We start from the raw sequence: 15,307 nt of genomic DNA, 5'->3' as shown, positions 1-15,307 counted from the left end.
ATGTTTCTTAAATACCTTTATTGGGATTTAATTCACATATTATAAAACTTACCCATTTAAAGTGTACAATTCAGTATTTTTTGGTGTATTCATGGAGTTATGCAAACATCACCACAATCTAAGTTTAGAACATTCTCATCATCCCAAAGAAATGTTGTATTCTCACTCTTCCAGATTTCTTCCAACATTAAATGTCTTTATAATAATGAAAAATCAAAGCATAAAGATAGAAACGTTTGATCTCTGCTATTGTGGGAAAGCTGTACGTTGTGTGCAAAACAGACCACAAGTACGTCATCGTGTCTTTAATTTTTCATTTTATTAGTGGCAAGGTTAATAGGCATGTGAAAATCTTCACAGATATCTACATACGTATTTAAATAAAAGAAGAAAAAAAAGGAGTTGAAAAAGTGGGGGTTTCAGTGGTGACTAGTCCATGTTTATTTACTGTATAAAAATCTCCAAGTGTATAAAACTTGATTTGCCCCTTTTTTCCACGTCTTCTAAGCCAGCTGTAAGAATTTCAAAAGGGATATCTAAGATATACATAGACTCTAACAGAAGCATGGTACAACGTGAATTATGAAAGTGATCGGCAGTGTTATGGCGAGAAGCAGATACTCTCAGTGCATCGACAGAGTGTTCCTTAAGCGGCGGTGCTGCTCGGGAACTGATGACTGGTGGGTTCACCTGACCTCAGGTGCCCCCTTTCCTCCATTTGCTTCCACATCTAAAGTGGCAGAGGGTCCACTGTGTGTGTGATGGTCCTCTGTCAAATGTCCGTCTCTGCAGAGAGGACCACTCTTGGCTGAGACTGTGAGGAAACCTCAGATCTCGCTCCGTTCCGGGTCCTAGTCTTGTTCCTGGCATCTGTCCTTTCCTCCGGGTGTCTGTGTGACCCAGCTCATGGGGTCCTACATTTATGTAGCCCTAGGGGTTCTGAGTTTCTTCACGAATGTTAACTTTTAAAAGGCAATGGGTGGGTTTTCTCAGGGTCCTTCTAGAACCCCAAATCCTTAGGAGCTAATCTCTATTGGCCCAAAGTCAGGCATGATGACAAGAGTTAGGGTGTTATGTGGGGGCGGAGAAACCTGTTTGGCACTCCTCCAATCACATATAGACAGCCACCTCCTTGCCAAACCAATTCTACCTGATGGACTAACACAGAAGACCTGCAGAGGCTGGTGTGGGACCCTCAAACTCTCTGAGGCACCTGCGGTTCTCACCCACAGTCGGCCATATGCCCTGGGAGCCAGACTTCTGTCCTTACAACTTGAAACTGCTACCGTGACAGGATTTAATTCACAACTGGGAAAAATATGAACTGCGTCAGAGTATCCTTCCATGAGCCTTGCATTTGGTTTCCAAGGAAGATCTGCAACTATAGCCAAATGGCTGGCCTCCAGGCTAAGGCACAACAGAAAATTTAGTGTCTGTGAGTTTGGCTCATCTTTCAAATAGAGTGTGATTGCTGACGCTGGGAATACAACTTTTCCAACTGCTTTGTAAACCTAAGGATTTTGGTCCACTTGCTCTATTATATGTAATAGGATATTAATTAAAAAAATAACTAATGCCAGTGTAAACATACATGCTTTAGATACGTAGGTCTATAAAATATTGCACATAAATATAAAATTTGTTCAGCATTTCTTCATGGTAATTTTTCATGATCATAAAAAGGCTACAAAACTGTGCAGATTATATAACTTTGGCTGGTCAAGTTTACTTCAGAAACGATGACATTACACACGACTATGGATTATTTACAAGAGTTTTAAACATCAACTTTCTGTGGTGGTTAAATTTTAGGTGATGGGAGAATAGCTTAAATAAAGGTTATTTTCTGAAGTTGTGTATTATAAAGATTAGCGGTAAAAATGAGTAGTAAGGTTAGAATAGGAAATTCTAAATAAAATTCTTAGGAATCCCTTTTCTGGGTTCATCTCACATCTGCATAACTGTACTTCTTTCCCATGTATGCTTGATGTGTCTTCTCTGTGTATATAGATTTGAGGAATAGTAGAGAAATAGGTGATTTAATCCCAAGCTAAGTATTGCTGTTGTTCCTTATAGATATTAAAAATAATGTTTACCCATATTGTAAAACTGTTTTTGTATCAATGGACTCAGAAATTTTACCCTTACTTTTAAACACCACACAGGTGTGAGAGGACCTTGAAATCTGTGTATTGCTAATTAAGTCAATAGAAAGCATTTTTTTTTTTTTGTATGAAAGGAAATATAAATACAACTTTTTGCCAAGCTAAATCAAGCAGATGTGAGTCCTCGGAAAGTGTGAGTCCAAGTGATTTCAGGTAGCAGGCAGCTAAGTATTAAGTGAAACTGTCTGCTTTTTCTTAGCGCTGTCTAAAGATGTTCTGTGAATTTATCTGCACCAGATGGTTACCTTAGAAGGAAATTTAGTGAGTGATTTCGAGAACCAGCTAACCAAATCTTCATGTCCAAATCTTCTAGATGACCAGGATATCTGCCCAGAGACATGGAAAATAAATAAATAAATTGTTATCCTCAGTTACAAGATTATCTTTGTCGTTTCAAAAGTACTTTCACAGTACCAACAACATATGCTTGTCTCCCTGAGCCATAACTTCATTAGAAATGCTTCTTTTCCATAGGGAGGTGTCAAATATTCCGCTGGATACAGTAGTGTTGGAAGGTTCGGTCCTAGTTCACCTTCTGAAGTTGACCGTAATTCCAATAGTTCATCTCTGCGACTTGAGTTGGATTTACCTGGAAAGCAACTTGAGTTCCCATGCCCATTTCAGAGTGTCTGCCAAAGGCAGAATGACTAAAGCAAAAGATGTCTTCCGTGATGGCTAATGGTTTCCACAGTGTTGAGGACGTTACCTCTCCCAGAAGGGTCTCTGGGCTCCGTGGCATCTTCTCCAAAGTGCAGCACAGATGAGGTGATATTTCTGGGGCCCTTCCATTTCCTAGGTCGCTGGCGGGTACAGGGAAACCTTTGTTTAACCTTTATGTTCCTTCTTTGCTTTGAACAGGACCAGTGTTCGAGTGTCTTGAACTTTGCTTTTGCTTTTCATGTCTCAATGGTTTTCTCATCTGTGAGTTGTTCCCTGTCATTCATGTCATCCTGGGGTGGTCTTGCTCTGTCAAAGAATCCGCACTGTGAAAAAGAGAAACGGTGTTCTGGGAATGGGTGAAACTCCTCGTTCTAAGAATTTTCACTTTATTGTATTTTCTATAAGAAACTGAAGCTCTGTGGATATTATCTGACCAATTCTCTGAATTAGGAGGGGAAAGCCGAGGATCCTTTACCTGCGGTGACGAATTTATTGCATAAGGCAGAGTGTTCGTGCTAGTGGGAGAATTTCCCTGTGTTATATAATCCACTTAGGGACCTCGTATATTTTTCCTGAGATTATAGCAACAAGGCCCAAAGATTTCCTCTCTGCTTTTCTGCATGTTTTTTGGAGCCAGCAGAAGTGCTAACTGCTGCTGGCCAGGGAAGGGGGACTCTCTCCTGAAGTGTGTCATAGGCTATCTCCGGGTGGAATTTAGGAAAAAGAGAGGAGAAACTTGCATATCCCTCTGTACTTGTGGAACACAGAGCATATACAGGAAAAGTAGATTGTCATTCTTTGTCTAGAAAGGTCATTCCTTTAAATCCCAGAACATCTAAGTAACTTTCTAAAGATCAACCAACAACTTGGGGAAGAAGTGATTCTAGAATCTTAATCCTCCTGAATTTCAAATTAGTATTTGGTCTAGGAGAATCTAACTTTCCCTAGAAATCTTGACCTCAATTCTTATTTATTGCTTCTTACACCAGAAGCCAAATGCATTGGGTTTTGTTGATAACTATTGAGTTGTCTTTTTTTTTTTTTTTTTTTCTGCAAGACTAGGACCATATTCTGTCAATTGCCACACTATCATTTATGGAAACAAAGATGGTATAAATAACAGAATAACACAAAGGTCTATTTCAAAAGGTAAAAAATTCAGTAGACCGTGTAGGCTCAGGATGGCACAAAACAATTGATAATGATCAGGAAAGCCGTTATTTAGCTCACATGGCAAGGTTTTCTCCATTTTTTAAGCATGCCACAAATTTTTTTAAGATAAAAATACACTATGATTTTGGGGAACCCCAACAATAGTGGTTAACTAAGATGTGACTAGATTAATTACTCTTACAGTTATGTAATTGTGCCATTGTTTCTTTTTTGGAATGGAAAGGTCTGTGAAACTTGGCAGTCGTGTTGGTTTTCAGGCCAGAAACACATGAAAGAATTCATTAAGCCTTCCTAATGGAGATGGACTTATTGGCAAGATCAAAAAAAAAAAAAAAAAAATTCCAAGCATATAACATGCATGATCTATTTGGCCCAAGAGTCCAAGTATCAGTTAACTACTATATTAATTGCATTTGTGGTGCTTAAAAAGAAACATCTCAAACAATTGCTGATGGGACCATGTCAGCAAAAAGCTTGAGATCTTGATTAATTAAACAAGAAAAAGAAGGCTTCACAGTAACATTTTCACCACAAGTATATTGGAAAGAAGATCACAGGTCTTAGCTAAGAAAGTCTAACTTTCTCTGTATTTATTTACAAGAAATCTCCAGATAAAAGCAGCATTAAACACTCTTGGTCTTCTTAAATGTCAGCTACACAGGCATAGTAAGTTTGCCAAGACAAACAAGACACAATTTTCCCTTTATGTCTGTTAAAAATCCCCAAATCGTGCCTCTGGCATTGTCTTTTCAAATCACTAGGTGGATCCTTGTAAATCCCCTCAGTGGCCTCTCTACTCAAAAAGAAAAACAAAATAAATAAACTTACCTTCCATAAAGCTAAGGTTAAGATGGCCAGAACCAATAATCCGAGAAGTATTGCTAGTATTATTACCCATAATGGGATTGAGAAGGAAACATTTGGGGTTGCCCAGATAACTGATGTCTTAATCTGAAATGGAAAATAAAGCAAATGACCTCAAATTTGAAAACTGTTGGGTGAAATAAAGTAGTAATTACCATACAATACTGGGAGTAGTCCTGAAAAGATCCATATAATAGTTGAAATCATCCTAGGGGAGATCTGAATGTCTACAGAACTCAAACATAAACTCTTAAAAAACAGCACATTCTGAGGTCTCCTAGGTTGAATGGAAGATCTAATTACAGACACTTGGTGGGTGTTTGGCTTAGAACAGCCCAGAAACCCTGGAATGGAATTGAAGTGGATCAAGACTGAGAACCAACAAGGTGAAAAGGAATGACCTTAAATTGGGCTGGACCTTTTGTGGCAGTAATGACTGCCATTGACCCTATGAAAGGCCAAGTCTGTCCACACACATTTCTCTACAGAACTGGGCTAACCTCACTGAGAAGTGAGTTGAATTGGATCCACTGGACTGTTGAATGTGCAAAAAGATTAGAAATCACCTAATATAACCACCACTACCCCCCCATTTTATTGATGAGAAGATTCAGTCCCAGAGGAGCTAAGTGAGTCACACAACTAATTAATGCCACCACCTCTTTATCTCTAGCTTCTGTGTTTATGATGGCCCACAGCCTAACTAGCCATCTTGGAGTTTATGGGAGTAAGCAAAGTGAATGCTAATTGTCTGGATGCATTGGGGTTGCCTTCAATCCTAGATCCAGTTTTCGGTTGCTGTTAGGACTCATTTCATTCCCCACTGTTGCAAGGGAATTTGGAGGAAAAGAAGACCTTCCCAGCAGGACTGCATGCTCAGTGTCCATGAACCACCCCTCCCCTCCCCCATGAGCAGAAGCAGCTCCCCTATTGCCCACGTGCTGGGGAAATGTGTCTCTGGAGACCCCGACGGCAAAGAAGCTGTAGACCCCCAGACAAAACCAAGAGACCCAGTCACGCTGCTAACACCTCTGCCAAAGAAAATAGAAATGAAAATATTCTTGGATCTGAAATGTTATTCATCCAGGCAGGTCTATCTGGTTTTAGAGAGAAGTAAGCACTGCCTCTGTTAAACCAGGCAGAGTGCTCCTCGTTTTAACTGTGTTGGTTGGAAGGATCATAGGTCCAGTTCTGATACATGTTTGGGACCTCTAGGTCACAATTCTCTAACCCACTAGTCAAGAGATGATGGACTCATAGCAAAGGTTGGTGGCTCTGGAATGTGTCTTGGCTGGAAATGTATGGGTGTTTTCATAGCCTGTACCCAAGTATTGGGCCCTGACCATGATCACCTCTTTCCTCTGCCTTCTTAACTAGATTGGAGCATCCTGCCCCTGGTTTTCTCAGCTTATTAGGCTTTTCACTGCTCCTTCATCTTGGTCCATTTCCCCTATGCAGCGGACATACTGATGACTTAATTCTCTCAATTCTCCGGTCCCAAGCATCATTGATATCCAGACCAAACAAAGGCATCAACAGTAGTGAGACTGCTAGTCATTCCACATGCACACTAGTGCCAGGGACTTGTTCCCTGCTCTCAGTGAGGAAAAGGCTGGCCATAACCTCCTTACCATTTATACCTTCCTCCTTCGCCCGTTAATGCCCATTGCCAGCACAGTCCCTATTTCATCCAACGCATCAGCAGGAAGTACAACAATTCCATGACCATGATGGGATTACTCTTGCCCTGCTTGTTGCAGTCTAAGGACAGGACACACGGCATGTGAAGAAATGATGCACTGAAGGACTGAAAGCAGTCACAATGCCACCTGGATTCTGCAGCCTAAGTGACTTACTCTAAAACAATCCTTTGCATGTATATGGCTACATGAGCAAGATAGGGACTGATGACTTCTGAATCACTTCCCTTTATATTCTTTTCCCTTAGTGAATTACATCTAATACCTATGAAATCAGTGCTCAATCCTCCTCTTAAAGTGTTTGGAGGAAGGACATGAGGTGATCTTTCAGAATGAAATAACATTACTGGAAGCAGACTCAAACAATTTTGGTAATGAGAATTTCAGACTTTGAAACTACCAGGGATGGTATTGATCATGTATGTATTCACTGGCCAGTTAGGGTGGCCCAGGAAAGAGAAAATCTGGAGCCACGGCCAATTCTGGGGTTTCTTATAAATGTTTCTTCCCCCCGGAACTCTAATTTCACTGAGGAAACAACATAGTTTCAGGCTATATTGGGTGCATGTGTTAGAGATTGCCAAAATTTACTAGTAGGTACTTTACAGTAATACAGCTAAAAGGGTTGAAAGAAAGTCCATAGACTATTCTGTTCACATTGTTAGTTTAATAAAAAGCAATGGATTGGGAGAAGAGCTACTAACAACTTTGCTGGGTTTCTTGGCTACTGTAGGCTTTGATGTTGTTATTTAAAAAACTTCTCATTCTTGGGGCACCTGGATGGCTCAGTCAGTTGAGCTTCTGACTTCAGCTCAGGTCATGATCTCGTGGTCTGTGAGTTCAAGCCCCGAATCGGGCTCTGTGCTGACAGCTCAGAGCCTGGAGCCTGCTTTGGATTCTGTGTTTCCCTCTCTCTCTCTGCCGCTCCCTGCTCATGCTCTGTGTCTCTCTCTCTGCCAAAAATAAATAAACATTTAAAAAAATAAAAAAAAAAATAAACTTCTCATTCTGTAGAAACAGGTAGGGAGGTCACTTACAAAGAATGATGCTACATATGTGGACTTTTTTTTTGCAGCAATGATGGAAAAATATGAATAAAATATTAAATTGAACAGGATATGCTTATTAGAGTCTCTTGAAGCAGAGAACAGCATATAGGTACAATTACAAAATCTATTGGCTTTTTGTTTGCATTCACTTCCAAAGGTGCTGACAGTAGTGTCTTAAAAATGTCTGAGACCAGATGATTGCTACTGTCCTATTCAGTTCCAAAATTCTGAAATTCTCATCACCCAAACTGTCATCAGTCTGCTCCCAGTAACATTATGCTCACTTAAAAAATACCACTCCATGGGGCACCTGGGTGGCCCAGTTGGTTAAGCGTCTGACTTCGGCTCAGGTCATGATCTCACGGTCCGTGAGTTTGAGCCCCGCGTCGGGCTCTGTGCTGACAGCTCAGAGCCTGGAGCCTGTTTCAGATTCTGTGTCTCCCTGTCTCTCTGACCCTCCCCTGTTCATGCTCTGTCTCTCTCTGTCTCAAAAATAAATAAACGTTAAAAAAAAAATTAAAAAAATAATACCACTCCATTCCCCTTCTCTGGGTATTTTAAACGTTAAGATTACACATGTCATGTACATTTCCTGTAAATCATCATATGTAATTAACCAGGAGGAAAGGACAAAGAGTTCTAAAAGAACACAAACTCAACAACTTTCCTCCTGTGCCTGTATTCTGCTTTGCTTGCCAGCTGCCTTTAGGACATCCATGTGGCACTGAGGCTGCCCAATCTTCTCAATCTAAAATGGGAGCAGCTGCAAAGACCTTCCTTGGCCCCTGGTGTTTTCCTAAATTTATCTAGGCTTTTCGCTGCCTAGTCAAGAAGTCACTACACCAAGGCCAGTGGAAATATGGAAAATCAACAACACTGCCCCAGAGCATTTCTCCAGATATCCAGGGCAGGAGAGCTCATCGGTTGTTGATGGAAAGAGGTGGATGAAGAGTCAAGTGTAACACGTCATTGGAAGAGTCACACATGTCTTGGAAAGAGAAGCCTTTCTGAAAACACATTGATCAGGGAGTCATGTGACATATTCATGTCTATAAATGGCAATGGGGGCATTTCATCCATGGGTGGAAATAGGTAAAGCCCAGCCTTTCCTGAAACTCAATGCTTTGTATGAATTAGAAACTTGAACTGCACAGGCAAACTTACTAGGGAAAGACTTAATTGACTACTTTTATATGACCAAAGCTTATTTAAATCTGTATCAGTGCTATGGAAATTTCAGAATGGTTTGGGAAAGGTTGGCACGAAATAAAATGTTGGAAAATACTGAAGCTTTGTTACTCATTGTTTATGTTCATCTTGCAGCTCATTTTGTTTTTTTGTTTTTGTTTTTAAATTTTTTAACGTTTATTTTTGAGACAGAGAGAGACAGAGCATGAACGGGGGAGTGTCAGAGAGAGGGAGACACAGAATCCGAAACAGGCTCCAGGCTCCGAGCTGTCAGCACAGAGCCTGACGCGGGGCTCAAACTCACGGACCGCGAGATCATGACCCGAGCCAAAGTCGGCCGCTCAACCGACTGAGCCACCCAGGCGCCCCATTGCAGCTCGTTTTGATAAGCCCACAAGAAGCTTACATTATCCATTGGAAAGTAAATAGTAAGAAAAACAGGTCTTAATTGTCAGAGTTTGTCATGACTAAACACTAATTTACTGTAATAATTTTTCACTCATTTCAAATAAGACTGATTTAACACTCCAATGTTCTCTGGAGCTCTGTAGCTATTATCACCAGCTCCAAACTGGAACCTTGTATAACCCTGCAATAGATGAGTGCTGTCCAACAGAAATATAATGCAAGCCACGTGTGTGACTTAGGAATTTTTTGAAAAAGGAAAAAGAAAGGTGAGACATTAATTTTAATAATTTATTTAACCCTAAATATCCAAACTATTATCATGTCAACATGTAGTTGATAATAAAAATATCCACAAGACATTTTATTTATTTTTGTTTTTTATTTTTTTTAAACATTATTCATTTTTGAGAGACTGAGCCCAAGCAGGGGAGGGGAAAAGAGAGAGGGAGACACAGAATGTGAAGCAGGCTCCTGGCTCTGAGCTGTCAGCACAGAGCTTGACGTGGGGCTCGAACCCACAAACCGTGAGATCATGACCTGAGCTCAAGTCAGATGCTTAACCGACTGAGCCACCCAGGCGCCCCTCCACAAGACGTTTTAAATTCTTTTTTTTTTTAACGAAGTCTCCAAAATCCAGTGTGTATTTGATATTTACAGCATATAACAACAAACCAGATTTTCAGTGGTAAAAGCAAAATGTAGTCTCACCAAAAAAATATAGCTGCATTTAATGGACAAAAAATCTTAGACTGCTACAGTTTTTAGGTTTACATTTAAATGAGTTAAAATGAAGTCAAACTTCTAGTTTACTTCTTCAGTCACAGTGGCTACATCTCAGGTACTCACTATCCACCTGTGGCTGATGGCTACCATACTGGACTACATAGCTCTAGAACATTCTGTATAGTCTCACACAAAGGTGTGATTTGCCCAATTACCTAAGCCCCTCCTTGTAAGAATCATTCATCTAGAAGGTGGTCCGATGGCAGAAAGGGTGTATTGAGGACTAAAGGTTTCCTTTAAAAATACGAGCAAGTGATTATATATTTCAACTGCTTTCAGAAAGAAGGGTAGGGGCACCTGGGTGGCTCAGTCGGTTAAGCGGTTAAGTGTCTGACTTTGGCTCAGGTCATGATCTCACTGCTCGTGACTTTGAGCCCTGTGTCGGGATCTGTGCTGACAGCTCATAGCCCGGAGCCTGGAGCCCATTTCAGATTCTCCATCTCTCTGCCCCTCCCCCACTCATGCTCTGTCTCTCTCTCTCTCTCTCTCTCTCTCTCTCTCTCAAATATCAATTAAGAAAAACATTAAAAAAAAATAAAAGAAAGAAGGGTAATGTTGACTAACTGAAGTACTTAAAATTTAGGGTGAAAAACTTAAGTGTGTGCCAACCAATCAACAAACTGTTTCAATTCATCTTTATGTATCAAGAACCTGTAGCTATTTAAAGAAATAGTATAGGGGCGCCTGGGTGGCGCAGTCGGTTAAGCGTCCGACTTCAGCCAGCTCACGATCTCGCGGTCCGTGAGTTCGGGCCCCGCGTCGGGCTCTGGGCTGATGGCTCGGAGCCTGGAGCCTGTTTCCGATTCTGTGTCTCCCTCTCTCTCTGCCCCTCCCCCATTCATGCTCTGTCTCTCTCTGTCCCAAAAATAAATAAAAAAACGTTGAAAAAAAAAATTAAAAAAAAAAATAAAGAAATAGTATAAAATTTTAACAATTCACTTATTATAATTATCTGCAATCTTAGGAAGTGAGATCCATAAATTATAAATGGAATTTAAACTTTCTTAAAGTGATGCTAAGTAGGGAACATTTAATCTTACCTTCATCATGTCATAAATCTCGTTGTTCTTTATTACGGTTGAAGGACCATACATAACTTTTTAATATGCCTACATTTTATCATTGACGTTTATGATATGTTTTTGTATATTTGACAAAATACCAAGGTAGAAGGAAAAAGCTCCCTTGTATTTGCAACTGTAATTAATGTTGACATCTGTATTTATGTCTCACAAAATCTTGTGTAAACATACTTCATAGGGGTCGCAAGAATGGTTTAAATGTACCAAGATGCCCTACCTACAGTGCCATTTAGAATAAAATAATAACATAAAGTGGACCAGCTGAACACACATTTTAACATTTCAATAGCCCCTATGAGATAAGCAGTTTGAACTCCACAAATAATTGTTGAATATAATAACTCTATTTTAAGGTTCTAAAGCTGTGCTAGCAATGAAATGGATTTACAGTTTCTGTATGAGGTTTTTGCTTTAAAAATATTTTTTAATGTTTATTTTTTAGAGAGAGAGAGAGACAGAGCATGAACGGGGGAGAGAGAGAGAGGGAGACACAGAATCCAAAGCAAGCTCCAGGCTCTGAGCTGTCAGTACAGAGGCCGACGCGGGGCTTGAACTCAAACCGCAAGATAGTGACCTGAGCCACCCAGGCACCCCTGTAGGAAGTTTAAGGAAAGATTTTCGCTAACTAGTTTATAACAACTACAATTGCAGTTACTAGACAATAATATTCCTTTTCTGGATGTAAATTATAGAATTTGGCTTCAGTGGCACCACATACAAATGCCAAAGATGATTATTAAGCAAAGTGTTCAAATGACTGAATCCTGTTTTTTTCTCTGCTGTGCTTTAATGACTCTGTGTTCAGTTTATTCCTTGCCTCGTGCAACCTTTCCCTCACCTCTGAACACGGCCAGAGTCATGCTTCATGAGTTCATTTGTCACAAACAGACATGCTGCAGGTAGCAAATGGGGATTGCTCTCTTCTTCAAAGAAGCTCACACCGGGCTCAAAAAAATGGCTGAATCATGACCTTGTTGCCAAGGAAGTACAAACAAACTAATCAACCCGCACAAGGGCCTAGGAAAACAAGCCACCAGTCTCTAGGCTCATCACAAAAAAAGTATCCGAGAAGGTTTACCCAATGGCAGAGTAGGGATTGGGGTTCATAATTATGATTCCCAACTACCCATTCCAACTGATTTAGCGCCTTAAAGCAATTCTCTTCTGCTGCTTTCTTTTCCATATAAGAAAGACCTTTGAGAAGAACTTGCTAGAAGAAAACATCAGCCAGCCCAAAGCCCAGTCCTCTCAAAGCAAGCCACAGGAAAATCATTTCCCTTGAGCGTGGGGTGGGGCAGATCTGCGAGACCTCAGAGAACCTTCATTCCGAAATGTTTTCCCAATAACCTTCATATTCATGATGTGGTAAATCATTCACCCCAGATAACAAGGCTTTTGAAAAATGCAATGACAGGAGTGGTGGGGATGGGGGAAGCACATGTATCTGATGATTTTGTGGATCTTTTGAGATGGGTTGAGAACAGCAGGCTGTCACCTGTGGCCAGTGCAGAAAGACACAATACTGTTGATGGGACTGACTGTAACATATGTTTCTTTTATGAAACACATGCTCGGAGAAAACAAAGGGACCCAGATTTATCTCCCTTAGAGCAACAAGCCTTTGAACCTCTTCGGAAGAACATCCTATATTAAAAACCCAAAGCCTCTGTCTTCTAGGTTGAACATAAATCCAAACTGTGGTAGACATCTTGCTAAGGAAAGAGAGATGAGCCACATAAAGAAAGATGTGGCAGTGCTTACTTTCAAATGCCACCAATGTTTACTCAAATACTTCGACATTTCTAGTTTGGGCTTCCTCAACCTAGAGGGAGAGGGTAAGGCATTTTGGGAGGGTTGCTATTACTGACTTGAATACCTTGTTCTGGGTGTAATGCTTGGGCTCCTCAGACATCATTTTATTAACCTTCTCGACAATGCTTTCAGGTGAATATGGTTAATAGCCCCAGCGAAGCAGAGTGATTTCCTGAAAGTTTCTTAATTAGAGTGGGCGGAGCCAGGATGAAGCCCGGAGAATGTGTTTTTTTTTTTTTAAACTGTTTTTCAATTTTTTTTTAAACGTTTTATTTATTTTTGAGACAGGGAGAGACAGCATGAACAGGGGAGGGTCAGAGAGAGAGGGAGACACAGAATCGGAAACAGGCTCCAGGCTCTGAGCTGTCAGCACAGAGCCCAACACGGGGCTCGAACTCACGGACCGCGAGATCATGACCTGAGCGGAAGCCGGCCGCTCAACCGACTGAGCCACCCAGGCGCCCCCCGGAGAATGTGTTTTGAAACACATTGGAAATGTGGGTCTTGCTCCGTGCTGCCAGACTAGGTGCTAGAGATTCTCAGTGCTTTCAATGTTTTGGGGTTTTTTTGTTTTGTTTTGTTTTTGAGAGAAAGAGTGAGCACAGGGCAGGGGCAGAGAGAGAATCCCAGCAGGCTCTACACCATCAACACAGAGCCCACCGTGGGGCTCAGTCTTACCAACTGCGAGATTACGACCTGAGCCGAAATTACAAGTTGGATGCTTAACTGTCTGAGCCACCCAGGCGCTTTTAAAGCACAGTGCCAGACCTACTGAATCCTGATGTTTGGGGTGAGGTCTTAGCATGTTTTTATCTTTAAAGTCACATGAGTGATGCTTCTTTGCATACTCAAGAGTTGCAAATCACTAATCAATGGATTCATCTAATTTAAATGGCTAAAAGTAGATCAGGCTATAGAAAGATTAAATTTTATAATTACATTTAAGACCTAGACTCATAAGACACATTATGATAGTATCAACTTATATACCATCCACAGCAGTGCTTCTCAAATTGTTCTGGGTACACGATGCCCTGATGATTTTGAGAAAATGAAGATTCTAACTCAGCAGGTCTGAGTTGGGTGTCAGTAATGTTTGATAGCCTCAATTTGAAAATAACATTTCATTCAAATGAAGCTCATAGTGTCCTTTTCTTTTCAGGCAAAAATTATAGTTCTTTGCCTAGAAAGGAAAGATGACTGTCTAAGGTCATCCAGCTGTCCCTAAGGAAGAGACTCCTTCCTCCCCACCTCACTCACCATGCTGTCCTTAAAGTTAAACAATCAGAAAAGAAGTAAATAAATAAACAATTAAACAATCAGGGCAATTTCAATATAATGATCATTGCTATCTGGGCTCCTTTCAAACAAAATGGCTTGATTAAAAAGTGATATTAGTCTGGGGCACCTGGGTGGCTTAGGTGATAAAGGATCCAACTCTTGATCTCGGCTCAGGTCATGATCTCATGGTTTGTGAAGTTCAAGCCCCGCCTCAGGCTCTTCCCTGACAGCGTTGAGCATGCTTCAGATTCTGTCTCCCTCTCTCTCTGCCCCTCCCCTGCTTTCTCTCTCTCTCTCTCTCAAAATAAATAAATAAACTTAAAGAAAAGTGGTATTAGTCCTGCACTCTCAAGTTTCTCAAGTTAATGTAATAATCACTTAAATGTAGCACAAGTTGAATAGTGATTTAAAAAATGATTAGTTCAGTGAAATTATTGTGCGTCTATATTTTTCAGATACTTACTCCTATGCTCCCCTCTGGGAGTTTTGCTGGCTGATCTTGATAAGGCATCTTCTTAACTTTGAAGGACACCAGGGATGCAAGAGAATAGGGATCATTTTTTCTCTGAAATTAAAAATATATATTTAAATATATTCCAAGTAAATCTTTTAGAAGTTACAATGGCAGCCAACTGTTTTCAGTGTCTCCCATTTCCAAAGCAAAATTCCACCTTCTTTCTTTCTTCTTTTTCTCTCTTGAAATAAATTTTTTCCCCATCCTATGATCCATCCATCCATCCATCCATCCATCCAGACATCTTTGTAGATATCCATGCAACTGTCCATCCAACCGTCCCCCCAACAATCCATCCTCTTCTTAGTTCTGAAAAGAATTTGTCTTATTAACAAAAGACTTGGTTCAATGATGTTAGAATAAAAGCAGAACATCAGAGTCCCTGAAAGGAGTCAGCACAAGGATTACTACAGTTGCTGCTAGTGAAGAACAAAAGGGAGGTATAATGAGTTACAAAACTCTTATTATATGATAGAGGGAACCGTTTTAGGAGAGAGACTGGTACTAAATTATAAAGGAATTTATCACATTTCATCTTATCAGAAGACCCGGGAAGGCTCTCTCAGTCTCAGTACTGTTAGGATTTGGGTTGAATGCGGGACTGTCCTGAACACTGCAGGACGTATAG

At 40.6% G+C, this 15,307-nt stretch overlaps 1 protein-coding gene across 1 annotated transcript in view; it reads right to left on the bottom strand.

Annotated features, from left to right (window-relative positions):
• Nucleotides 1–300: 300 nt before the first annotated feature.
• ITGA8 (integrin subunit alpha 8) overlaps nt 301–15,307 on the bottom strand; it is a 188,832-nt gene continuing 173,825 nt past the window's right edge. The window contains exons 28-30 of the mRNA XM_019460684.2: nt 14,629–14,730; nt 4,827–4,949; nt 301–3,148 (exon numbers count right to left, since the gene is read on the bottom strand). Of these exons, the coding sequence (XP_019316229.2) occupies nt 3,062–3,148; nt 4,827–4,949; nt 14,629–14,730 (312 nt within the window). The 3' untranslated portion in view covers nt 301–3,061. The remainder of the gene's footprint in view (nt 3,149–4,826; nt 4,950–14,628; nt 14,731–15,307) is intronic.

Source organism: Panthera pardus, unplaced genomic scaffold (assembly GCF_024362965.1).
Source record: "Panthera pardus isolate Hobbes unplaced genomic scaffold, ASM2436296v1 HiC_scaffold_6, whole genome shotgun sequence".
NCBI lineage: Eukaryota > Metazoa > Chordata > Mammalia > Carnivora > Felidae > Panthera > Panthera pardus.
The sequence above is the reverse complement of the archived record's forward strand: the minus strand, read 5'-3'. Positions and strand labels throughout refer to the sequence as shown.